The sequence below is a fragment of the Pseudophryne corroboree genome, chromosome 1 (assembly GCF_028390025.1).
Source record: "Pseudophryne corroboree isolate aPseCor3 chromosome 1, aPseCor3.hap2, whole genome shotgun sequence".
Lineage (NCBI taxonomy): Eukaryota > Metazoa > Chordata > Amphibia > Anura > Myobatrachidae > Pseudophryne > Pseudophryne corroboree.
This window is the reverse complement of record NC_086444.1, coordinates 306580489-306607277: the sequence shown is the minus strand read 5'-3', so window position 1 is coordinate 306607277 and position 26789 is coordinate 306580489. Positions and strand designations below refer to the sequence as shown.

General features: G+C 47.5%; 1 protein-coding gene across 1 annotated transcript in view; it reads right to left on the bottom strand.

The window, feature by feature from the left end:
* Positions 1-25088, bottom strand: part of ZCCHC8 (zinc finger CCHC-type containing 8) — a 238495-nt gene extending 213407 nt beyond the window's left edge. The window contains exons 1-3 of the mRNA XM_063964450.1: positions 24864-25088; positions 24060-24102; positions 21721-21792 (exon numbers count right to left, since the gene is read on the bottom strand). Coding sequence (XP_063820520.1) covers positions 21721-21792; positions 24060-24102; positions 24864-25056 — 308 coding nt within the window. The 5' untranslated portion in view covers positions 25057-25088. The remainder of the gene's footprint in view (positions 1-21720; positions 21793-24059; positions 24103-24863) is intronic.
* Between the last annotated feature and the right edge of the window lie 1701 nt (positions 25089-26789).

Sequence of the window (26789 nt, the reverse complement as noted above, 5' to 3'; positions counted from 1 at the left end):
CCCCCCTCTCTTTTTAACCCTTTGAGCCTGGAAACTGCAGGGGAGAGCCTGGGGAGCTGTCTTCCAGCTGCACTGTGAAGAGAAAATGGCGCCAGTGTGCTGAGGGAGATAGCCCCGCCCCTTTTTCGGCTGACTTCTCCCGCTCTTATAATTGTATTATGGCAGGGGATTTTTACACATATATAGCTTATTAGGCTATATTATGTGTTTGACAAAGTTAAGGCACTCTAATTGCAGCCCAGGGCGCCCCCCCCCCCAGCGCCCTGCACCAATCAGTGACCGGAGTATGTGGTGTGCATAGGGAGCAATGGCGCACAGCTGCAGTGCTGTGCGCTACCTTAATGAAGACCGAAGTCTTCAGCCGCCGATTTCCAGGACGTTCTTCTTGCTTCTGGCTCTGTAAGGGGGACGGCGGCGCGGCTCCGGGACCAGACAACCGAGGCTGGGCCTGTGTTCGATCCCTCTGGAGCTATTGGTGTCCAGTAGCCTAAGAAGCCCAAGCTAGCTGCAAGCAGGTAGGTTCGCTTCTTCTCCCCTTAGTCCCTCGTAGCAGTGAGTCTGTTGCCAGCAGATCTCACTGAAAATAAAAAACCTAACAAATACTTTCTTTACTAGGAGCTCAGGAGAGCCCCTAGTGTGCAACCAGCTCGGGCCGGGCACAGATTCTAACTGAGGTCTGGAGGAGGGGCATAGAGGGAGGAGCCAGTGCACACCAGATAGTACCTAATCTTTCTTTTAGAGTGCCCAGTCCCCTGCGGAGCCCGCTATTCCCCATGGTCCTTACGGAGTTCCCAGCATCCACTAGGACGTCAGAGAAAAACACACACACACAAAAAAAAAAAAAAAAAAAAAAAAAAACACAGACATGTCTCTGCAATAAACTAATATGAAGGGAATAATATGCAAAGTAAAGGCCCCATGTACAAAAGGAGTGAAAATTAGAAGTTTGCAACCTAGGTGATACGACTGAAGGTAGAAAGGCTGTTTTGGAAGCCACTTCCGTAGACACTATCTTGTTCAATTCTGGGCTGAACAGTACTTCGCCAGAGAAGGGAGGAGCATCAAGAGTATCAGAATGCCATGTACAAAGCCAGAGGGCTTTCCTGGCAGCAACAGCTGATGCCAAAACCTTAGAAGTGAGGATGCCAGAGTAAATGGCAGCCTAATCAATATAAGTGCTCACCTCCCAGATATATTCATCTGGAGATAACTCAGACTATAGAGTACCAGAGTGGAGACCGTCCTCTAGGAAGTCCGCACAATGCCCTATAGTCTCAGCGACCCAAGCAGACGCAAAGGATGTGCGCACGACCACCCCTGCATTAGAAAAAAACATGTTTGAAAGGAAATGAAGATCATGCAGGGAAGCAGTGTTTGGAATAGTAAGGCTTGTAGATTTAAATAATCAATGTGTGTGCGCACCTGAGAAAGGGAAACCCATTTGGCCACATATGCAGCTGAAAGCGGATAAAATGTGGAAATGCATTTAGATACTAAAAAACACTCGTTAGGGTGAGCCCACACCTACGCTAGGAGGTCATCCAGCTGAGCAGAGGAACTTAGCTGCCGCCTTCCTCTTAAGTTTAAATACAGGGGCATCTAACTTAGGTCAGATTAGTGTCCTTAATCAGCAGAACGGATTTAACTGCCTTAATTAGGGCCTCAACATCCATCTGTGGTAGGGAATCCACCGGAAGAGAGGACATTTCTATGTCTGAAGAGACAGTCATTGTTCTCACGTTGTGAAGAAACATCCGAGTCCGAGTCACACAGAATGAGGGGAGGGAGAGAGAGAACATCTACATAGAGCAGGCCTGGCCAACCTGTGGCTCTCCAGATGTTGAGACTACACATCCCAGCATGCCCTGCCACAGTTTTAGCATTCCTTAATAGCAAAACTGTGGCAAAGCATGATGGGACTTGTAGTTTTACAACAGCTGGAGACCCACAGGTTGGCCAAGCATAACAGAGTATAATGGAATTTGGAGGTTAAGGGGCTTTAAAGCAAACTAGCCCCAACTTCCCTACCCAGTGAGTGCCAGGAAACATGCCTACTGGTGGCAGAGGCTGTATTTGATCTGTTTAGCAGTCTACAAAATAGGCAGTTCACATAGTGGCAAAGCTGGGTCGCTTATTTTTTTATGAAAAATATGCAAATTTGTACTGTGAATGCATGCTGAAAAATGTGTACATTATGTGTGTACTGTACACATCATACTGCTTCAAGATATTTCAGCAAGTTCAAGTGGTTTGTGTGCTGCAGTCTTTGAATTGCTGACTTACACATGCCTTCTGCAATTTTCACTAAATTCCCTTTTATTTATATCGCAGCTTTAGGGCCTAATTCAGACCTGATCGCAGCAGCAAGATCTTTCTCTAATGGGCAAAACCATGTGCACTGCAGGAGGGGAGATATGACATGTGCAGAGAGAATTAGATTTGGGTGTGTTATTTGGTTTCTGTGCAGAGTAAATACTGGCTGCTTTATTTATACACTGCAATTTAGATTACAGTTTGAACACACCACACCCAAATCTTGTCGGTGTCCCTTCCTGCTGCGCCTCGGTAATGTAGCGAAGCAGGAAGTGATATAGCGCCGGTATAATACATTTACCTGTCAGTTTGAAAACCACTGGGAGTAGGGGTAGAAACCTCTATGTAATAATCAAGCACCTCCATACACTGCACGCTGTATGGAGATGATCTGGAGTCAGATATGAACTAACAGGTTTTATAACCAAAAGTTTTATGTTTTGTTTTTTGACTGAACAATAGAAGTTCAAACCAGTTGTTTGGTCTGCTGATTTGCGCGACTATCACGCAATGTATGGCCAGCTTCATACATGGCTCATTGGCATGATCCTAAATCAGTGTGAGTTGGTTAGCCCTATTTATGATTTTAAAGAAAATAAAAAAAGAAAAACCCACACACCATCAGTACCAACATACTAAGGGCGGTAACCAATTAGCCACGGTAACGCAGCTAAATGACTTGCCGGGGGCTATCCTATTAGCCCCGATGCAAACAGTTATCTGGGATTATGTTTCGCGTACTTCAGACACAAAGCAAAATCCCAGATAAGCCCTCAAAGCCCCGTTTTTTTTCCCCGCAGAAACACGTGTCCAGGAACATATTCCGAATAACATTTGCTTTCGACCCGAAAAAAAAAAAAAAAAAAAAAAGGAGGGGGCTATAAACTGACAGCCAGATGATGACCATCTGGTTAAAATGATATTAGCCTATTTCTGTTTTACCTCTGACGAAAAAATAGGATTTTCATTCCTACCGGTAAATTATTTTCTCCTAGTCTATAGAGGATGCTGGGGACTCCAAAAGGACCATGGGGTATAGACGGGATCCGCAGGAGACATGGGCACACTATAAGACTTTGAATGGGTGTGAACTGGCTCCTCCCTCTATGCCCCTCCTTCAGACCTCAGTTATAGGAACTGTGCCCAGGGAGACAGACATTGAGGAAAAGGATTTTTGTAATCAAGGGTGAGAAACACACCAGCTCACACCATAGCACCTGTACAACCTGGTTTACAAGGAATACCAGTTAACAGTATGAACTATAAACAACAACAAGCTGAATATAACCGATACACAACCTTCGTGTAACCGAAAACAATAACTATCCATACAACTGCAAGTAACGGTCCGCACTGGGACGGGCGCCCAGCATCCTCTACGGACTAGGAGAAAAGGATTTACCGGTAGGTATTAAAATCCTATTTTCTCTTACGTCTTAGAGGATGCTGGGGACTCCAAAAGGACCATGGGGTCTATACCAAAGCTCCAGACCGGGCGGGAGAGTGCGGACGACTCTGCAGCACCGATTGAGCAAACATGAGGTCCTCATCAGCCAGGGTATCAAACTTGTAGAACTTAGCAAAAGTGTTTGAACCCGACCACGTAGCTGCTCGGTAAAGTTTAAGCGCCGAGACACCTCGGGCAGCCGCCCAAGACGAGCCCACCTTTCTGGTAGAATGGTCTTTCACCGACTTCAGCAACGGCAAACCAGCCGTAGAATGAGCATGCCGAATCGTATTACAGATCCAGCGTGCAATAGTCTGCTTGGAAGCAGGAGCCCCAATCTTGTTGGGAGCATATAGGACAAACAGAGCCTCCGATTTCCTAATTTGAGCCGTTCTGGCGACAAACTTTCAAGGCTCTAACTACATCGAGAGATTTCGACACAGCCAAGGCACCCGTAGCCACAGGCACCACAATGGGTTGGTTTATGTGAAATGAAGAAACCACCTTCGGCAGAAATTGTTGACGAGTTCTCAATTCCGCTCTATCCTCATGGAAAATCAAATAGGAGCTCTTGAGAATCAAAGCCGCCAACTCTGACACCCGTCTTGCGGACGCCAAGGCTAAAAGCATGACCACTTTCCAAGTGAGAAATTTCAACTCAACCTTACGCAAAGGTTCAAACCAGTGAGACATAAGAAACTGCAACACCACGTCAAGGTGCCACGGGTGGCACGAACGGAGGATGGATGTGCAGCACTCCCTTCACGAAAGTCTGAACCTCTGGAAGGGCGGCCAATTCTTTTTGAAAGAAAATTGATAAAGCCGAAATCTGCACTTTTCTGGAACCCAATTTCAGGCCTGCATCCACGCCTGCCTACAAAAAATGGAGGAAACGCCCCAGCTGAAACTCTTCCGTAGGAGCTTTCTTGGCTTCACACCACGATACATACTCTCTCAAAATACGGTGATTATGCTTCGCCGTGACCTCCTTTCTAGCCTTAAGGAGAGTGGGGATGACTTCCCTGGGAATACCCTTTCGAGCTAGGATTTGGAGTTCAACCTCCACAACGTCAAACGCAGCCGCGGTAAGTCTTGAAATACGCATGGCCCCTGCAGTAACAGATCTTCTCTGAGAGGAAGAGGCCAAGGATCTTCTATGAGCAATTCCTGAAGATCTGGATACCAGGCCCTCCGTGGCCAATCTGGAACAATGAGTACCGCCTGAACCATTGTTCGTCATATGATCCTCAACACTTTTGGAATGAGTGGAAGTGGAGGGAACACATATACCGACTGAAACACCCACGGAGTTACCAGGGCATCCACCGCACTGGCTTGAGGGTCCCTTGACCTGGAACAATACCTTGAAAGCTTCTTGTTGAGGCAAGACGCCATCATGTCTATTTGAGGAATTCCAACGACTTGTCACTTCTGCAAACACCTCTTGATGAAGACCCCACTCTCCTGGATGGAGATCGTGTCTGCTGAGAAAGTCTGCTTCCCAATTGTCCACGCCCGGAAGGAAGACCGCTGACAGAGCGCTCACGTGCTTTTCCGCCCAGCGGAGCACTTTTGTGGCCTCCGCCATCGCCGCTCTTTGTTCGGCCCTGGCGGTTTACGTACGCCACCGCTGTTACGTTGTCCGACTGAATCAGGACAGGTAGACCTCGAAGCCAGTGTTCCGCTTGCAGAAGGCCATTGTAAATGGCTCTTAATTCCAGAACGTTTATGTGGAGACAAGCTTCCTGGCTTGACTATTTTCCCTGGAAACTTCTTCCTTGTGTGACTGCTCCCCAGCCTCGGAGACTTGCATCCGTGGTCAGCAGGACCCAATCCTGGATCCCGAACCTGCATCCCTCTAGGAGGTGAGAACTTTGAAGCCACCACAGGAGAGATATTCTGGTCCTGGAAGATAGACTTATTTTCCGGTGCATGTGCAGGTGAGACCCGGACCACTTGTCCAACAGGTCCCACTGAAACACCCGGGCATGAAACCTGCCAAACGAAATGGCTTCGTAAGCTGCAACCATCTTCTCCAGCACCCAAGTACATTGATGAATAGACACTCTTGCCGGTTTCAGAATTTCCTTGACCATGAATTGGATTTCCAGAGCCTTTTCCGCTGGAAGAAATACTCTGCAGTTCCGTATCCAGGATCATGCCCAAGAAAGACAGCCGAGTTGTCGGAATCAACTGACTTTGGCAAATTTATAATCCAACCATGATGTTGCAGAACTATCAGGGAGAGTTCCACGTTTCTTAGCAACTGCTCCTTTGATCTCGCCTTTATCAGATCGTCCAAGTACGGGATAATTGTGACACCCTGCTTGCGTAGGAGTACCATCATTTCCACCATCACTTTGGTGAAGACCCTCGGGGCCGTGGAAAGACTAAACGGCAACGTCTGAAATTGGTAATGACAATCCTGCACTGCAAACCTCAGGAAAGCTTGATGTGGAGGATATATTGGGACATGTAAGTAGGCATCTTTAATATCGACTGACGCCATAAAATCCCCCCCCTTCTAGACTGGAGATCACTGCCCGCAGAGATTCCATCTTGAACTTGAAAGTTTTCAAATACAGATTGAGGGATTTTAGGTTCAGTATCGGTCTGACTGAGCCGTCCGGCTTTGGTACGACAAAGAGGCTCGAATAAAACCCTTCTCCTCGTTGAGACGGGGGGTACCGTGACAATGACACTCTGTTGACACAGCATTTGTATCGCAGTACTCACTATTTCCCTTTCTGGGATAGAAACTGGCAAGGCTGATTTGAAAAATCGGGGGGGGGGGGGGGGGGGGGGGGCACCTCCTGAAACTCCAGTTTGTACCCATGAGACACTATGTCTAACACCCAAGGATCTAGGCCCGAGTGAAACCTGACTGAGGAGTCGGAGACGTGCCCCCACCGGTACGGACTCCCGTATGGGAGCCCCAGCGTCATGCGGTGGACTTGGCAGAGGCCGGGGAGGACTTCTGGTCCTGGGAGCCTGGCACTGCAGGCGACCTTTTTCCCCTACCTCTACCTTTAGAGGCAAGGAAGGACGACCCTCTTCCCTTTTTTGTTTTTATTAGGCCGAAAGGACTGCATCTGATAATGGGTGTCTTTTTCTGTTGTGCCGGAACATAAGGAAGAAAGGATGACTTACCCGCTGTAGCGGTAGACACCAGGTCAGCGAGGCCATCACCAAACAAGACACTACCTTTATATGGGAGAGCTTCCATAGCTTTCTTAAGAGTCGGCATCAGCATTCCATTGATGAATCCACAGCGCTCTCCTGGCTGAGACTGCCATAGCATTGGCCCTTGATCCCAAGAGGCCAATATCCCTTGCCGAATCCTTTAGGTAAGCTGCAGCGTCCCTGATATAACCGAGAGTCAAATCAGGATTTTGGTACTTACCGATAAATCCCTTTCTCCGATTCCACAGGGGCCACTGGAGTGTAGTTACAATGGGGAATAGTAGGCAGTAGTTGGGAGCTGGCACTTTAAAAATTCTCACACTGTGGCTAGCTCCTCCCCTACTATCTCCCCTCCAAGCCAGTCTACGTAAAACTGTGCCCGAGGAGAGCTGTAGTAACCAAACCGTAAGGTAGAGGAGGTTAGCGACTCCCTGTAAACCAGGCGCACACAAACTGAACCTGGAACAGAACCTGACAAAAAACCAGGCTAGCCTGAACTCAACAAGCAGTCATATGGTGATCTGCAAACCGTTAAGCAAAAAACCAGGAGGAACAGCGCTGGGCGGGCGTCCAGTGGCCCCTGTGGAATCGGAGAAAGGGATTTATCGGTAAGTACCAAAATCCTGATTTCTCCTTCATCCACTAGGGGCCACTGGAGTGTAGTTACAATGGGGACGTCCCAGAGCTCCCAAAAACGGGTGGGAAGCGCTGAGAGTCCTGTAAAAACTGCTCGGCCAAACAGTGATGCCGAGGCCGTAAAAGTGTCAAACTTGTAGAATTTGACAAAACGAATGTCGGTTTGACCAAGTAGCCACCCGACAAAATATTCATGGAGACCCCGCAGGCAGCTGCCCACGAAGGTCTTACAATGCACGTAAAGTGCGCTGAAATGGAAACCGGAGGTTCCCTAGTAACCACCAAGAAAACTGTCTGATGGTCAGATGTATCCAACTGCCCCGCGTATGCTGGGACCCCGGCTATTTAGTACGGGAGCATCGTACAGAACAAAGAAGAAAAACACTTCATCGAATAGCCTGAGACCTCTGTAGAGAGAGTTGGCGAGCCCTGACAACATTCAGAGAGGACTGAAAAACCAGTGTCAGATTTATATGAAAAATGGACATCCCCTCTGGAAGAAACGACCGCCGAGGTCGAAGCACAGTCAGGGGAGTTGCCAATAGAGTACTCCCTGAAAAAGAGGTCGCACTTACGGCCGCCAGGCTAATCTCTTTTGGAAGAAAAACCGAAAAAGACAGAAACCTAAAATTCAGGTCAATATGGTTTGAAGCGCAGCGGAGCAAAACCTCCCAGAGGAACCCAAGATGACGGTTGAGTGGTAACTGAAAGAAAGGGAAAACCCCTTTTATCCGTATTATGTCCATTACCGTTTTCCAAAAGTGGCAAAAGCGAGAAGAGGTAACAGACTTCTGAAATCGGGGCCCAGTAGGCCTAACCAAACTAGGGGACTCCTCCCTTCTGAGGTCTCGTGAACAGTCACACGGTTAAATGAAACCAGTGTAAGATTGAACAAAGCAAAGGACCCTGTTGAAGTAGACAGTCTAGTCGAGGTAGGAGCCAAGGCTCCTCTACTGACAACAGTTGTAGCCGTATCTTCAAGTCATGGGTGGCCTAGCCAGAGCCACCGAGAGGACTAGCACGCATATTCCCCTCCTGTGTTACCGAAAGTGAGGTAGAAATAGAAAAAGGAGGCAGGATAGAATAACCAGAAACTCCCAGGAGCCCTGAGGGCATCCTCGGCTACTGCTCACGTCCAAGAGTAGTAAAGGGTTAAAGAGTCAGTCAGAACGTCCTGAGGTCGATCCAACATCGGACCAGCTGACAACTCTGGGGAATGTTCCCTCACCCGGGAGTCTGACCTGGTGTCTTGATCTGGAAAGAAGATTGTTGTCCCCCGCTCAGAGGGGAATGTAGGCGACCAATCATTGCGTCGCAACTTGACTGAAGAAATAGAGAACCTGGTGCCGAGGAAGGAAAAATCCTCTGACGGACCGAGTTGAGAAAACGTCTACGAGGAGCATAAATTGGATCTGTGTCTAACCAGAAGCTCCTGGATCCTCAGGATATTCAGAAGCCACCTAATGTACAGAGTGGGATAGTCGCAGTAGATTGTCCCATTAGGGAACCAACGTCACCTCCTGTCCTTGAAAAAGAGTTATTCTGTGATCTTCCTGAACCCTGTGGGAGCGGAAGAGAGACCGAAAGGAAAGGACTGACAGAGAAAATGAGAATCCTGTAATGCGAATCTGAGCCCGATGAGGAAACCAGCGGAAATCAGTAAATCGGCATCCCTGAAGACAAAAGGACACGTAAAACTACCTTTCTTGGTCCAACTAGCAATCACAGACTGAAAGGATTCTAAGGCCCGAATAGGCCTGGCCAAGCCCACTGGCTTCGGAACGTGAAGAGAAAACAAAGGCCTGAGAACTGTCCCGATTCAAATGATATGTGAAAAACAGTGATCAACACCCTTTGCGGTTAGGAGCATATGGAGCGCCGCCTGCAGTATGACTCTCTCGTCCTCGTAAATCGGTCGACCCCTGCCGAGGGACTCCTGAGACGGTTGTACTCCAAAATCTAGTCTGTAACCGCCCAAGCCTTCTCTCACCGACATGCGCCCATCCTAGGACCCTCCAGGTGGTAGGAAGGTCTGACCTGTAGTGGGTGTATAGGACGACCTAAAATCAGACTGGACCGAGGATGCTGAAACTCTGCTTCAGCCTTTCACCCTGACATCCCGTGGCGACGGAGATATCGCCCGTGTGGAGTGGAAAGCTTGAAAGGGCACGGAAAAATCTAAAGGAAAGACCGGTAAAGGTCTGTCTTGGAGCTGGGGCAGTAGTAGTAGGATAAAGCAAAGTGGACTTACCTCCAATGGCTCAAGAAATCCTGCAGAAAGTTCCTTCCCCTGAACCCTCTGCCCCGTAGGATTTCATGTTCACCTGTCACTGTTGCCGCCCCAGAGGTCGTCGGGTTAAGACAGCCCAAGCGAAAATGCAGGTTCCGAGTCTGCAGAACCTCCCAAGAACATAAAGCAGAATCGTGATTCTGACCCGTACCCCAGTATCAAACGATCCTGATGCGAAACATCCTGTAACCTAGAGGACAATTGTTCCACAACCTACCTGCTCCGGACAAGGTAGAACCCAGCTGCCGCATATGTGTCTTCGATGGACCCCTGAGCAAGGTTGCCTCAGGAAAACGGCAGCTTGTTGGACCGGCAATACATCGAGGGGTATATCTTGGAGAGGCCCTGATATCCTTTCCTGCCGTCTGCGGGGAAAGGATAGGAAAACAAACATTGTTTGATACCTGAAGTGTATTCGGGTGTCTGCCGGCTGTCCACCGGAGCCTGCCCAGCTCATCCGAAACTGGACCAGTCGCTGTCATTTCGTCATCGGCGTCGAACCCTGATGGACTTGACGTGTCCGCCTCCTTTACCTGCAGTATCAGACAAACTGCTGTATAATGCACCTGGATATTCTGAGACACTGGTTCAGACTCAACCGATAAACGGACCTCATCAGTATCCTGGACATCTCTCTCCTCCTCCCAGAGAGGCGTTTCCACTGCCGAGTTGTAACATGGAAGGTTAGCAAGGTTCTTTTAGAAACCTGGAGAGGGGAAATGACGTACAAAGGTCTCTGGTTACCAGTGACATTACCTGCATAATCTGAGCTGTTTAAACAGGAGCGTCCTGCTGGTGCGTGGAGGGCTAAGCAGATGGCTCCACCGCATACTTCACACCTAAGAGGGAATTCTTTGACTATCCCAGGTGAGACAAACGAAAGGAGAAAAGGTGGGTTAAATAAACACAGCCCTATGCAAGGTCTGCACTACAACGTGTAGTGACCGACACGATTCAAATAAACTTTCTGGAGCAGCGGAGACCTGAACCAGTAGCGCTGCGCTGTGGGACAGGAGTCTTAGCCACTAGGCTATAGGAGCTTCCTTTAAAGTAACTTTTTTTTTTTTTTTTTTTTTGGATTCAAACCCTGGTCCCATCAGATACTTGCTACAGCGACTGTTTGTCTGATGCCACACACATTCCCCAAATTACTACCAGTATTAATAATAATAATAATAATAATAATAATAATAATAATGTGGAACAAAGGAATAATAAAGGGAAGGTAACACCCGCCCTGTTTCTCAGAGGCTCGGTTGGTTTCCCAAAATGGCGTCCAGTTGCGAGAAAAGCCAGGGGAAAAAGTTATGTGGCAAAGCGGAGCTAATGTGAAACCAGGTCTGTCTTATAATAAAAACATTGCTACTATATATGTGCAACAGTATACATACATAATAAATATATATATATATATATATATATATATATATATATATATATATATATATATATATGTGTGTGTATGGGGTGAACCGACAGCGCCAAAAAAATTGTAGATATAGTTTTTCACAGTATGTCTATTATAATCCCTTATAGAATATTAGTTCTCTATGATACCACTCCCCTTTATTTATGGGGCGTCTGCTCAATCTTAAATAAAACCTACACTTGTACGTGTGTAGGATAAAAGAAATATGGAAAAAATGGATAAGATCAGAGCGACCACCGGTGGTAAAAAATATAAAACTAGAGAAGTATCTTTAAAAGCACAGACGGGATTTATTCAAAACGAACATAATCAGTTTAAAAAAGAAAATTTTTTTTGACACACATGTCAGCATCTAAAAAAGGGGGGTTATATTTCTAATAAAGTTTTCTGTTTAAAAGAAAACAGTAAAACATATACAGAGAAAAAGGCATAAAAACGACATAAATAAGTGCTAAAAACGGGTCCTCATGGTCATAAAAAATATCGTGCGAGGTAAAAATATATATCTAAAATTAATTAGAAAAGAGAAGTAGTGAATAGAATGGTACCCCTTGATGAAGTCACATAGGACGAAACGCGTTGGGTGATTCCTGCTATTACTGAAAATCCAAAGATAAGCTGTTCATTCTATTCACTACTTCTCTTTTCTAATTAATTTTAGATATATATTTTTACCTCGCACGATATTTTTTATGACCATGAGGACCCGTTTTTAGCACTTATTTATGTCGTTTTTATGCCTTTTTCTCTGTATATGTTTTACTGTTTTCTTTTAAACAGAAAACTTTATTAGAAATATAACCCCCCTTTTTTAGATGCTGACATGTGTGTCAAAAAAAATTTTCTTTTTTAAACTGATTATGTTCGTTTTGAATAAATCCCGTCTGTGCTTTTAAAGATACTTCTCTAGTTTTATATTTTTTACCACCGGTGGTCGCTCTGATCTTATCCATTTTTTTTTATATATATATATATATATATATATATATATATATATATATATATATATATATATATATATATATATATATATATATATATATATATATAATTAAGCTAATTGTGTAGGGGGTGATATGTGAACCTGGGTTCCTATGCATAATATGCTCCACTATTCTGGCCACCAAGCTATAAATGCTATTTATAATGACATTAATGAGCCCCTGATATAGAGTAGGCTCTATTAGAAAGTGGTGGTGAGTAGTCTTGAACCCGGGGTTGGAGACTGCTAGGCAGAAGCTCTAACCATTTGGCTATATTAGCCATTGTGTGTGTGCCGGGGAGCGGGGAGCCCGTGAGCAAAGCGGGAGTATGTACAAACATTAAATGAAGTAGTAAGCTCCCTGACTCTCCCTCTAGCAATGCGTGCAGTGGCCGTGGAGCAGGGAGCCCGCTGTTGAAATAGGTCGGCCCCCAAAACTTAAACTAACCTGCTTCAGTTCCACGAAGGGGTGAGCGCCATGTATCCCCGTCCGCGCTGAGCCCGTTGTACAGCGCGGGACAGCAATGCGTACAGCGCGGGATTTACCCGGGGCGGTGATCGCTCTGTCCGTAAATGCGTGCGGGGAGCAGGGAGCCCGCTGCACAGCGCGGGATGCGGATGTGAGCCTGCAGCGGCCGGGGAACGCTCGCTGCACCGAGCGGGAGTTAGCTCGACCCCCGCTCTTTTAAACGCACCCGTCTGTGAGCGCCCTGCATCCCCCGCCGGCATGTGTGTCGCGGGCGGGGAGCGAGGAGAGCTGAGCCGCAGTACAGAGCGGGCGCTGTGCATAGCGCACTGAAGCTCCGCCCCCCCCCCCCCCCTTAAAGGCGCCAAATTTGATCAGAAAAGGCGCCCTGTGTTATAATCTGACCCACTCCAGACACATGAGATCCTACAGTGGCACACTGGGGGTATCAACATATTACTTAGATCACATTGTAATATATAATCATACATCCATGTGAAGGGGGGGGTGTTTACTCACCACTGCCTGCAGATGCTGGAGTGGCCCCGACACACGCCGCGGTGTCCGGCCTCTGTCGACGGAGTGGCCTCCAACATCGCACTCACGTATACTGTCGGAATCTTCTGCCGACGGAGTGACCCTGACACGCGCCGCACGCAGCGGTGTCCGGCCACCGATACTCACCGCTGCCATGCTGCTGGAATCTTCTGCTGGATGGAGTGGTCTCGACACGCGCCGCACGCAGCGGTGTCCGCCAACTCAGGAGAGCTCAGTGTCTCCCTCAGCCGGGGCCCATCCCGAGCCGCACGCAGCTGCGATGGGACCCCGCCGGCAGCTCCCGCGGTGCAGACTGGCAGTGGCAGAGCTGCCAGTCTGTGTGTGTAAGTAAGAAAAAGAAAATAAAGAAAAAAGAAAAATTTCTTCAGCTAAACCCAAGTGAACCAGCTCCCTCGGGCACTAAACTAAGACTGGCTTGGAGGGGAGATAGTAGGGGAGGAGCTAGCCACAGTGTGAGAATTTTTAAAGTGCCAGCTCCCAACTACTGCCTACTATTCCCCATTGTAACTACACTCCAGTGGCCCCTAGTGGATGAAGGAGAAAAGAATGTTATCCCTATCCAGGGTATCCATGTCAGATGCCAAATTATCAGCCCACTTAGCAATAGCACTACTCACCCATGCCGACGCCACGGCAGGTCTGAGCAGTGCACCCGTAGTGACATAAATGGCCTTTAATGTCGTTTCCTGCTTACGATCCGCAGGGTCCTTTAGGGCAGCCATGTCAGGAGACGGAAGCGCCACCTTCTTGGACAGCCGTGATAGAACCTTGTCCACATTGGGAGATGACTCCCACTTTTCCCTGTCGTCAGAGGGGAAAGGATATGCCTTAAGAAATCTCTTGGGAATCTGCCACCTTTTATCAGGAGATTCCCAAGCTTTTTCACAAAGAGCATTCAGTTCATGAGAGGGGGGAAATGTCACCTCAGGCTTCTTTCCCTTATACAAACAAACCCTTGTATCTGGAACAGCAGGTACTTCAGAAATATGTAATACATCTTTAATAGCCACAATCATGTACTGAATACTCTTAACCAATTTTGGATGTAAACTGGCCTCACTATAGTCGACACTGGAATCAGTGTCTGTATCAGTATCCGCTATTTGGGTAAATGAACGCTTTTGTGACCCTGAGGGGGCCTGTACCTGAGACAAGGCGTCCTCCATGGATTTTCTCCATGTTTGTGTCTGAGAATCATATTTATCCAGCCTTTTAGTCAATAATGCCATATTTGCATTCAATGTACTCAACATATTCACCCAATCAGCAGTCGGCTGTGCCGACAGTCACTCCCAACTCCTTATCTGCGCCCCCAGCAACTTCCTCCGGGGAGGAGCACTCAGCCTCAGACATGTCGACACACACACACACACACACACACACACACACACACACACACACACACAAACTGGCTATAGGGGACAGACCCACAGGGAAGCCTGTTAGAGAAACACAGAGGGAGTTTACCAGCTCACACCCCAGCGCCTATTTCAGTACCGACATAAAATATCAGATGTCTACACTGTTTGATAATAGCACCTAATTACTGTGCACCCCCGTTTTTGCTCCCTGTTACTTGATCAGGAGAGTGGAGGTCCGGGCCAGCGTCTCTGCAGTCTGTGAAGAGAAAATTGCGCTGGTAAGTTTTGAGGGCTAAGCCACGCCCCCACCTCAGCGCGCTGTAGTCCCGCTCAAATTCAAATCTTTATACTGGCGGGGGCTATATTTAGTGCCTAGGCACTTATAATATATCTTTTTGAGTCAGTTTTTAACTCAGTAACATGCTGCCCAGGGCACCCCCCCTGCACCCTGCAAGTGCCGTTGGAAGTATGTGTGGGAGCATGGCGCGCAGCGCGACCGCTGCGCTGTACCTCGTTACTGAAGTCTTCTGCAGTCACTGAAGTCTTCTGTTCTTCTATATACTCACCCGGCTTCTTTCTTCTGGCTTCTGTGAGGGGGGTGACGGCGCGGCTCCGGGAACAAGCAGCTAGGCGCACCAAGTGATCGAACCCTCTGGAGCTAATGGTGTCCAGTAGCCTAAGAAGCAGAGCCTTTAACTCAGAAGAAGTAGGTCTGCTTCTGTCCCCTCCCCCACGAAGCAGGGAGCCTGTAGCCAGCAGGTCTCCCTGAAAATAAAAAAACCAACAAAGTCTTTTCTTTTTCATCCACTAGGGGTCACTGGAGTACTCTTGGGATATGGACAGGCTTCCGTAGGAACACAGCACTGAAAATTTAAATTTAGTAACACTCCACCCCTCCATATCCCTGAGCACTTACTCAGTGTTTTTTCTGTGCTGAACGTGGCAACACATGCTTAGCTGAAGTCACGGTTTTGTTGAAGAAACTTTTATTTTATTTTTTCTACTGTTTGACCACATCCCTGTCCCCCTTCCAAAAGGCAGGGTCAGGGATAGTGCAGCTGCTGATTGCAGCACGGGCGTGTCGGGCCTCTCTGAAAGAGCTCCCTCACAGCCCTCACATCCTCCTGCACTGGCTGGCCGGCGCTTACTGAAAAGCCCCGTCGGAGCCTCCGCACGTCTGCAGGAGTGAGGTATGTGAAACGGGGCGGTCAGCTCCCGCTGCCGCCCCGACGTGTGGAGACATAGTGCTGGGTGACGGCAAGGAGCGGCTCTCCCCTCTCAGCCTCCGGCATCTTCCCGCTCAGGCGCCCGCCCATTCCACCCCGCTCAGGCGGCCGCACGTTCGTCCACAGACCTCCGTGCAGGCACCGCGGCTCTCTCCACTCAGGCGCCCGCACGTTCGGCCACAGACCTCCGTGCAGGCGCAGCGGCTCTCTCCACTCAGGCGCCCGCACGTTCGGCCACAGACCTCCGTGCAGGCGCCGCGGCTCTCCCCGCTCAGGTACCCGCCCGTTAGGCCACAGCCTCCGGCCAGGCACCTCGGAACGACCCTCACTTCGCCGCAGCGCTACCTTGGTAGCTGACACGCTATTATACAGGAGCCCACCGCTGGGACACACGAGGCACATAGCGCTCTACGATACCCGCTGGGGGCCCACACGCTGCGCTGCCGCTGTAATAAGATAAACAGCCATTACAGGGGGGACATATCAGTGAAATACTGCAGCAGCAGAGGGATTATTACAGTATAATCAGTGAATGCAGCACTGTGATTATATGTATAAGTATAGCAGGGCAGCCATTTTTAACATGCTTCCTGTGTCTTCCTCTGTGATTCCAGAACGTTCCTGTCCTACATCTCTTCTCCACCGGAGGCGCAGGGGTGTTCGTGGGAATTTGGGATCAAAATTTATAGTACTGGCCACGTGTATTGCACTGGGCCAGATATATATACAGAGCCACCTTATTGCTATTTTACCGAGTCGTGCAGGTGTCTGTGTTTTGTGTATTGTATTGTCTGTCGCCATAATGAGTAAGGCACCAGCAAAAACTAAAAAGCATATTTGCAAAGTATGTGGCAGTGTGTTACCGGATGGATCTACCACATGTAACGTATGTTTTGTGGATTCCGTTCAGAATACCATTTCTGCTCCGGTTTTGCAACCAATTTCATCACCGGATCCTCCGTGGGGTATGTTAGTAAATGTACTGGAGAAATTTCAGACAGAAATGACCGCTGCTCGTCTGGAGCGAGAAACGCTAAGATCTGAGTCTAGGGTGAGACCGCCAGAACTACCGGAGGCGTCTCAGCCTTGCGTAGGGTCCAAATCCATTTTGGGCAAACGGGATAATTTTCATATGTCTTATGATTTTCCAGTGTCTGCTATGTTGCAGTCTGACGATTCCATCCCAGACCTCACGGAACACGATGAGGGGGAGGAGGGCGAAGTGGAGTCAGACGGCGAGGATGTTAACAGTTCCGGCATTGATGATCTCATCAGAGCGGTACGGCAGTCGCTAAGGTTTCCTGAAGCTGAGCAGCCTCTCACCAATGATCAGGTCATATTTACTAAACGACGGAAGACGCCAGTAAGTTTTCCTGTGTCGGATTCTCTAAATCAGATGTTAGTAGAATCCAGACAGAATCCAGATAAACGGTTTTCTATACCTCGCAGATTTAAGTCTAGTTATCCGTTTCCAGAATCGGTAACGGGTACATGGGAGAATCCACCAATAGTTGATTCTTCAGTGTCAAAGCTTACCAAGAAATTAACCATACCAGTGCCATCAGCTACTACGCTTAAAGATCCGTCAGATCGTAAGATAGAAACTATGCTTAAATCCATGTATGTAGCAGCAGGTGTGATGCTAAGACCTGGATTGGTTGGCATTTGGGTCACTAAGGCGCTCATAATATGGCTTACAGAACTCAAATCGGCTTTACATGACGAAAACCTGATAATTCAGGTGAATCAAATGATTGAGGCTGTAGAGTATCTCTGTACAGCGTCTACTGACGTCTGTCAGCTCACTTCTCGTATTTCATCTTCGCTAGTTACGGCACGAAGAGCACTCTACCTGCGTACTTATCAAGCGGAGGCAGAGGTCAAACGAAGTATAGAGGCGTTGCCTTACGATGGCAAGAAGTTGTTTGGTCCAGAATTGGACGCATGGATTAAGGAGGCTACGGGAGGTAAGTCTGTGTTCTTACCATTGCCTCCACCTGCGCCAAGAAGAAGGTACGCTGGACCTTCGTTCAAATCCTTTAGACCTCAGCCCTTTCGAGGACGTGGCAGAGGATCAGCCACGCCTGCTAGACGTGGTCGAGGACGTGGTTTCCATCAAACCAACACAACTCGCCAAGACGCTAAGGTTACCGACAAGCCAGTGGCATGACGGGTTACCAGCCCATCTCGGATCTCCAATTGTGGGAGCACGCCTTCACACGTTCCATGGGGCGTGGTTCCACACGTCCGCGGAGGGCTGGATTCGCAATTTAGTGTTAAAAGGTTACAAAATAGAGTTCGACTGTCTTCCGCCTCTGCGGTTTTTCAAGACAGGTTTGCCTCTGTCGGACGACAAGAGGACAGTTTTGCAAATTGCCATTCAGTCCTTACTGGATTCGGCAGTGTTGATTCCGGTCCCTGTACACCAACAGGGTCAGGGTTATTATTCAAGTCTATTTGTGGTCCCGAAGCCGGATGGCTCAGTCAGACCAATATTGAACTTAAAGGGCCTCAATCAGTACGTAACTTACTACAGATTCAAAATGGAGTCTCTACGGTCGGTGATTGCGGGGTTAGAGACCAAGGAATTTATGATTGCGCTAGACCTCAAGGATGCGTACTTACACATTCCAATTTGGCAGCCTCATCAGAAATTCTTACGATTTGCAATACGCCAAAACCATTACCAGTTTCAGGCTCTGCCGTTTGGCCTGTCATCAGCGCCTCGGGTATTCACCAAAGTAATGTCTGTGATGATAGCTCACCTCAGATCCCTGGGAGTGACGATAGTTCCGTATTTAGACGATCTGCTCATCAAAGCTCCGTCTCAACAGATACTTACCCAACATGCGCTGCTAACTTACAATGTACTGGTTCACCACGGTTGGATTGTCAATTTCAAGAAATCACATCTGATTCCGTCTCAACGCCTTCAGTTCCTAGGTATGATTCTCGATACGGTCAATCAAAGGATTTACCTACCACAACAGAAAGTACAAATGCTACGCCATCTAGTACAATTAGTACTCAAACCACGCACAGTGTCGGTACACTTGTGCATTCGCCTGTTAGGCACAATGGTGGCAGCTTTCGAGGCGCTTCAGTTCGGGAGATTTCACTCTCGTCCATTTCAGCTGAACGTGCTTGCCCAGTGGTCGGGCTCGCATCTGCAGATTCACCACAGAGTGAGGTTGTCACCAATAGCAAGAGTTTCTCTGCTATGGTGGCTCAAGGAACACAATTTAACCGCAGGAAGACGGTTCGGAGTTTGCAATTGGATAATTCTAACTACGGACGCCAGTCTCAGAGGTTGGGGAGCGGTAATTCAAAATTGTCAGCTCCAGGGTCTCTGGGCGGATCACGAAAAATTGCTGTCAATAAATGTTCTAGAACTCCGCGCGATTTTCAATGCGCTACGACAAGCGGTGCACATGGTTCGCTCTCAGCCTGTCCAAGTGCAGTCGGACAATGCGACAGCGGTCGCATACATCAACAAACAAGGAGGAACGAGAAGCCGCATGGCAATGCGGGAAGTAGCTCGAATCCTCAATTGGGCAGAATACCACCAGGTGATATTGTCGGCCGTGTTCATTCCGGGAGTGGACAACTGGGAAGCGGATTATCTCAGTCGTCGGGATCTTCACCCAGGCGAATGGTCATTAAATCCAGAAGTGTTTCACATGTTGGTTCAGCGATGGGGTTATCCTCAGGTGGACCTGATGGCATCTCGACACAATCATCAAACGCCCCAGTATGTGTCCAGAACAAGAGATCCAAAGGCAGTCGCGGTGGATGCTCTCACTGTCGCGTGGCCGTACAGTCTGGTGTATCTGTTTCCACCGTTTCCGCTGCTCCCTCTGGTGCTAAAACGGATCAAAAGAGAGTCGCTCACAGTCATACTAGTGGCGCCTCATTGGCCTCGGAGAGCTTGGTTCTCGGATCTTCGAGGATTACTCGCAGACGATCCGTGGCCACTCCCGATACGTCCAGACCTGTTACAACAGGGTCCTTTTCTTTACCCCGATTTAGCGCGGCTGCGTTTGACGGGGTGGCTGTTGAGACCGCCCTCTTAAAAAGAGAGGGCATTCCAGATTCAGTTATACCAACCATGTTACGGGCTAGAAAGCCGGTTACGGCAGCTCATTATTACAGAATATGGCGTGCCTATATAGGTTGGTGTGAAGCTCGGAAATTTCCGACATCAGCTTTCAAGTTATGCCGCCTTTTGTTGTTTCTACAATCAGGCTTAGATGGAGGATTGCGTTTATCTACACTAAAGGTGCAGGTATCTGCTTTGTCAATTTACTTTCAAAGACGATTGGCTCTATTGCCGTCTATACGCACCTTTCTCCAAGGTGTAATCAGGGTACAGCCTCCTTTCATTCCACCTACAGCGCCATGGGACTTGAATCTGGTTTTGGAGTTCTTACAGTCTTCATATTTTGAACCCTTACAACAAGTGGATATAAAGTTTCTCACTTGGAAAACAATTTTTCTCTTAGCCTTAGCTTCGGCAAGGCGTGTTTCGGATTTGGGTGCCTTGTCCTGCAAGCCACCGTATTTGGTGTTTCATGATGACAGAGCGGAACTTCGGACGAATCCCGCCTTCTTACCAAAGGTAGTGTCATCTTTTCACATCAATCAACCAATAGTAGTTCCTGTGTTGACAGCACATTCTGGAACTCTGGATGTGGTTCGTGCGTTACGCATTTATGTAACCCGAACGTCTTCAGTTCGTAAGACGGATACGTTATTTGTTCTCTATGATGCTGCCAAGATGGGTTGGCCAGCATCTAAACAAACTTTATCCAGATGGATAAAACTGACCATACGCCAGGCTTACCTTCATGCTAGGTTACAACCGCCTACGTCAGTAACCGCTCATTCCACACGTTCTGTGGGAACTTCATGGGCAGCTGGTCGTGGGGCTTCTGCGACGCAGCTTTGCCGGGCGGCTACATGGTCTTCAGTGCACACGTTTGTGCGCTTTTACAAGTTTGATACTTTTGCGGCATCAGCATCTAGCTTTGGCCGCCTAGTGTTACAAGTGCCAAACTGCTCTCCCGCCCACGGGGGAAGCTTTGGTACGTCCCAAGAGTACTCCAGTGACCCCTAGTGGATGAAAAAGAAAATAGGATTTTGGTACTTACCAGGTAAATCCTTTTCTTTGAATCCATAGGGGTCACTGGACGCCCACCCAGAGCAGTTTACTTACTTGGGGTTAGTTCTGAGGATCTTATGGTAACACATTTTCACCGACTGGTTCACGTTACAAGTGCTGGTTAGGGTGTCAACTGTTAGTTGTCAGTAACGTTATGGGTTAACTTCGTTATTGTCAGTTATGTTATATGTAATACTCCATTATTAACCTCTCTTAATTCCTGTTCGGCTCAGTAAAAAACACTGAGTAAGTGCTCAGGGATATGGAGGGGTGGAGTGTTACTAAATTTAAATATTCAGTGCTGTGTTCCTACGGAAGCCCGTCCATATCCCAAGAGTACTCCAGTGACCCCTATGGATTCAAAGAAAAGGATTTACCTGGTAAGTACCAAAATCCTATTTTCAGAGAAACTCAGGAGAGCTCCCCTAGTGTGTGTCCAGTCTCTCTGGGCACATAATCTAACTGAGGTCTGGAGGAGGGGCATAGAGGGAGGAGCCAGTTCACACCCATTCAAAGTCATATAGTGTGCCCATGTCTCCTGCGGATCCCGTCTATACCCCATGGTCCTTTTGGAGTCCCCAGCATCCTCTAGGACGTAAGAAATTAGCCCTGGTAATTGGATACCGCCTTAAGATGGTCTTATTTAGCACGTTAGAATAGTAACTTACTTTGAAACAACGTGGTTCATAAACAAGATTTGTAACAGTGGTCCATCAAATTTCTCATCCACCGACAAGCCACTGAAAAAAATGGTCACAAACAAAAGTACTTAATTATCTTTGCTATTAAAAAAATAAAAACGCAATGACTGTTACTATCATTTAAACTGCACCATAAAAGTGAAGCGGTTCCCTTTTACATTAACAGGGAGCAAATAAACGATTCAGTTCTGCAAAATTGATACAAAAACATCTGCTCGTCATGTTTTACTAAGGCGATAAAATGGTTAACATATGTATTAATGCCTATAAATATCTGTTTAATACAAAGAAAAATACAGCCCTGCTTGAAAGAATTAGTTAGAAGTAACCTGCATTACTTATAGTCTTGCAATTTTCTTTTTGTCACAGAAAATCTAGTAATTGTCATATAATGTATAAAAGCGTACATTATCCCATATATAGTTACAGCACATCACAGCAGGGACTCCACATATAATGTTGAATGCTGGCCAATGGTTTCCCGGTGGCCATAATAGACACTGGAACCCCGAAGAATGACATACCAAAAGGGGTGATTATGGGCTATCTCCTCTCACCCCTACACCCTATCCCACCCTTTCCTGCAGCCTAACTCTAATCTCCCTGCTTAGTTCCTGACCCTAACCACCCTCCCCCCCCCCCCCCCCCCACCCACCCAGAGGTGCCTAAACCTAACCGCCCCATCCCCACTGCCTAAACTTAACACTCCCTCCCCCGCAGCCTGCCCCCACCACCGAGAGTGTCTATCCTTCACCCTTCCTCTCTGCAGCTTAAACCTACCCCCCCCCCCCCCCCTCAGATATAATTATGGTCGGGATTCTACTGGGTATCGGGATTCCAGCATCAGTATTTCAACTGCCGGGATCCCCACAGCCGGCATTGTGATCACATCCCAAAAGCAGCTCAGTTAAGCTAGGTATGCACTAGTAGATATTAAACTTATTACATTGACCAGACGATAGATCTGTAGTGCAGGTGTGTACACCAGATGTGTCCACGAATGTAGTCGTTCCCAGACCTATCAGGTTTGACTTACCGCACAAAATAAGCAGATATATCAGTATGTCTGGCTGAGTGTATGGGCGAAAAGGCAGGATTTGATTACACACCGGTCAAAAACTTATAGAAAACTAATCATAATATTAACCAACAATTGTCGGGTAATAAAGCACAGGGCCTCCAATCTAAACTGTTGGTGGTGCACCACAAAGTCAGTAATTGTTTACTATACAGAGACACCAGAAGAAGAAAGAAGACTCCTTTTTTGGCGCACTCTTGAGAAATTGTTTGGAGAATATAATTTTAAATATAGAATATTAAAGGCTATGTTTTAACACTTCAAAGATATTTATTTGGATTTCTCAAGTGTGCGGCAAAAAAGGAGTCTTCTTTCTTCTTCTTCTGGTGAGCGTATGGGCGACCTGCCGACCGTATACTGGCTGCAGGAACTGACATCACAGCTGGGCGGGCAAATTCAGATGACCAACTAGTAGGGACGTCAGGAAGAACGCAACAACCGGCTGATGGGTAAGTATGCTTACCAAACTGGCCAGTATTACCGGTGGATGCATCAGCATAGTGTGTACCCAACTACGGAGGCCAATCCCGGGATCGACGGGATCCTGGGATTTGGGCCAAAAAAGCCGGGATTTGAATCCAGGGATTGGAGCCTCCAATCCCGGGATTCAAGGGATTACAGTGCGTATGTGCGGGACGGTGGGTGTAAATATTATTACTTCCTAATATTAGGCAGGCGGCAGCCATGGACAAGCTGAACGCAGCGGCACTTCAAATGTAGCGACAGCCGCCAGCCAATCAGAGCTGGCGGACCGGCAGCCAATCAGGAGCGACTGCTGCAGCCGCTACCCCGATTGGCTGCCGGTCCGCCAGCTCTGGTTGGCTGGCGGCCGGCGCTAACATTTGAAATGCCGCCGCGTTCAGTGTGTCCATGGCTGCCGAGGCCGCCCGCCTAATAGTGTTATTACTTACACCCACTCTCCCTCCGTGCAGTGCTAACAGCCTCCCTCCCACACCGCTACCAACCCTCCCCGCTACCTACACCCTCCCTCCAGCGCTGCTCCCTACACCCTCCCTCCAGCGCTGCTCCCTACTGCAATCCTGGGATTGACCATTTTTCAATCCTGAATCCCGGGATTGAAAAAAACAGCCCGGGATTGGCCTCCCTATACCCAATCCAAGTCTTCCATACCAATACATACTTCTTAGCACTACTTGCCATGCACTATCATGGTGAACAAAGCTGCCAAAAAAATAAAAACTTTGAAAACGCAGTATTTCTATCCTACCTTGGCCGAGAAAGAACAGACAGCTTTCTCCTGAGCTCTTGATGTTCACATAGTGTTAAGGGAAAATAATCATTGTCACCATGTCAGTGACTAACGTTAACCTAGTCAGAATTTTTTTTTACTCACAGGATGTCAACATGTACATTAGAGTTAGCGGTGAACCCAGTAATAAAATGCTGTCGACATTACATCAGTGTCGACATGCTGAATGCCAACATAACAGTAACTTTCAAATTCTTATGTCAACATAAAGAACGCTGACTTTGTGAACATGGACATAATATACCGAACCCTGGTCAGTAAATACGGTGAAATAAGAAGGAACTGATTTGCGCTCAGTGCTAGGGGGACGATGACAGACCCTCCAACATGACCCGCCCCACTAGGTACAAAATGCTCTGTTTCTGGACTTCCCTCTTAATTTATGATTTCCATCACCTGTGTTGAACTAGTTAAATGATAAGAAAGCTGTTTCATCACAGGTGATGGCAATCATAAATTAATAGGGAAGTCCAGAAACAGAGCATTCTGTACTTAGTGGGGCGGGTCATGTTGGAGGGTATGCGATGAGGGGGGGTGATACATACACAGGGTACAATGCCAGGCCAGGAGCAGTGCTGTGCATGTAATGCGGTGGCATGTAACAACACACATGTGCTGCTGCCTCACATAGTAGCACCACTCAGTGACTACACAGGACACCCGCCGCTAGTAACGTAATGAGCACACTGGGGTTGCTCTGTAAGGAGGACGTTACTGAGGCCGTTTCCGTCATTGGCTTTTACGCATCGGTCTAAAGGATATTCTCCAAGCGCAGCTGCGCTATTGTCTCCTCGCATCTGGAAAGATGATCCTGCAGGCCGCCGGGATCCACCACGCTCTCCCCGGCCTGATCAAAGCGTACATGGGACGGCTGCGGCGCTGGCTCCTCATCTAACTGCTCAAACAGCTCGCTGTCCCCGAACTCCACCTGCGCCATCTTCCTCCTTGCCGTCATAGGGACGTACCATAGAGTAACGTAAAATAGTATGGTCCGCCAACGTGCCATACGTGACGTACTCATCGGCCATCTTTACTACTGGCGTCTTCTCACGGTGTACTGGATGTGCGAGGTGGCAGATCATCGGTAGGATTGCGAAGTACTGACGTTGCGTACTATGGGGCAGATGTATTAACCTGGAGAAGGCATAAGGAAGTGATAACCCGGTGATAAGTCAAAGGTGATAAACGCACCAGCCAATCAGCTCCTGTTAATTTACATATTGGAGCTGATTGGGTGGTGCGTGTATCATCTTATATTTATCACTGGTTTATCACTTCCTTATTCCTTCTCCAGGTTAATACATCTGCCCCTATGGGTTTAAAATACTTGCGACATGTTCCCGAAAAATATCCATACATTTTAAGTATCCCCAGATATTGAAGATATCTGCGGCGTGCCCTCCATTACCAACAGCAGCTGCATCCCTCATAGGTTTCTATGGGGGTTGCAATGCTGTCAGATTTATCAAGCTCTGGAAGTCGAAGCATATTCCATTGCACTTTACAATTGTAACAACAGTAATAGAACAAAACTGTGTAATAACAGACAGACATAATGGTAGCCTATGGGCTGCAGAACGCAAACTTAGACCAGCTACATATTAGGATGGGGTGTACTTGGCTGACTGGTCAGTATGCCGACTGATGGTATCTGCAGTACCATCAGTCGGCATAATGAACGTCGGAATGACAGTCCTCCATTATACTGCACTGGGTCACATGTAATATATTCCGATTGCCCGTGTAGTCCTGACGACCACAAGATATCGCATACAACCTGCAGGTATGCACAATCAGGCATACTCACTGTCCAATATGTACAATATGTTGTTTTGATTAGTCCGGAAACGACATTGTGCCGATATCGGCCAGGTGTGTATCCACCCTTAGCTGGCAAAAGTTTTCCCTATGGAACCCTCCCCAGCAAAGGCCACTGCGCATGCACTGTCAGCAGACCGCAGATACAAGGGAGGCCCACTAACACTCAGAAATATCACAGGGACGGGCTCTGACACCTACGGGTGCAGATTTATATATGCCGGCAGTATAATCGCATACTGCAATGCGATTTTGGCCGCTAATATCATGCCCAGATTGCATTGTAATGCAAATGTGATTATTGCTAAATGGGCCACTATGACTTACACCAGGCAACACCAAGAGGATTTAAGTAAATTCTTATCAGAACCTACCAGACACTTTGACCAACAGTGGCTGGATGTACTTTAGTGCAGTTGGGGGTCAGATGTTCCAATAAACATATTCAGCTCATAGCAATAACTTGTTGGGACATTTGCTACAAATAAAATGTATTTTATATTACTATATGTGTCCAGAATATTTCATATACAAAAAAAATAACGCAAGTTAAGGATTTGGCTGAGGATATTAGGGTGAAATAAATTTCACATAGTATGGCTGAAAGCCCACCAGCCACAACATAGTGCAATTCACTCACTGGAGATTGTGAATCAATAATTTAAAACCACAATGGCCAATAAACATTCAGGCTGTTTTCCTTGATGCATCAGCTGCTATTTAGTGATGGGGTGCTCTTTTTGTCTTAGCAATAATGGGCGTGGATAAAAGTCAAATCCTTCAGCAACCACATTTACTTATATTATTATATTTTTTTTATGTGGCGCCACAAGGGTTACATAGTGCCATAAGGGGAAAAACATACAATTT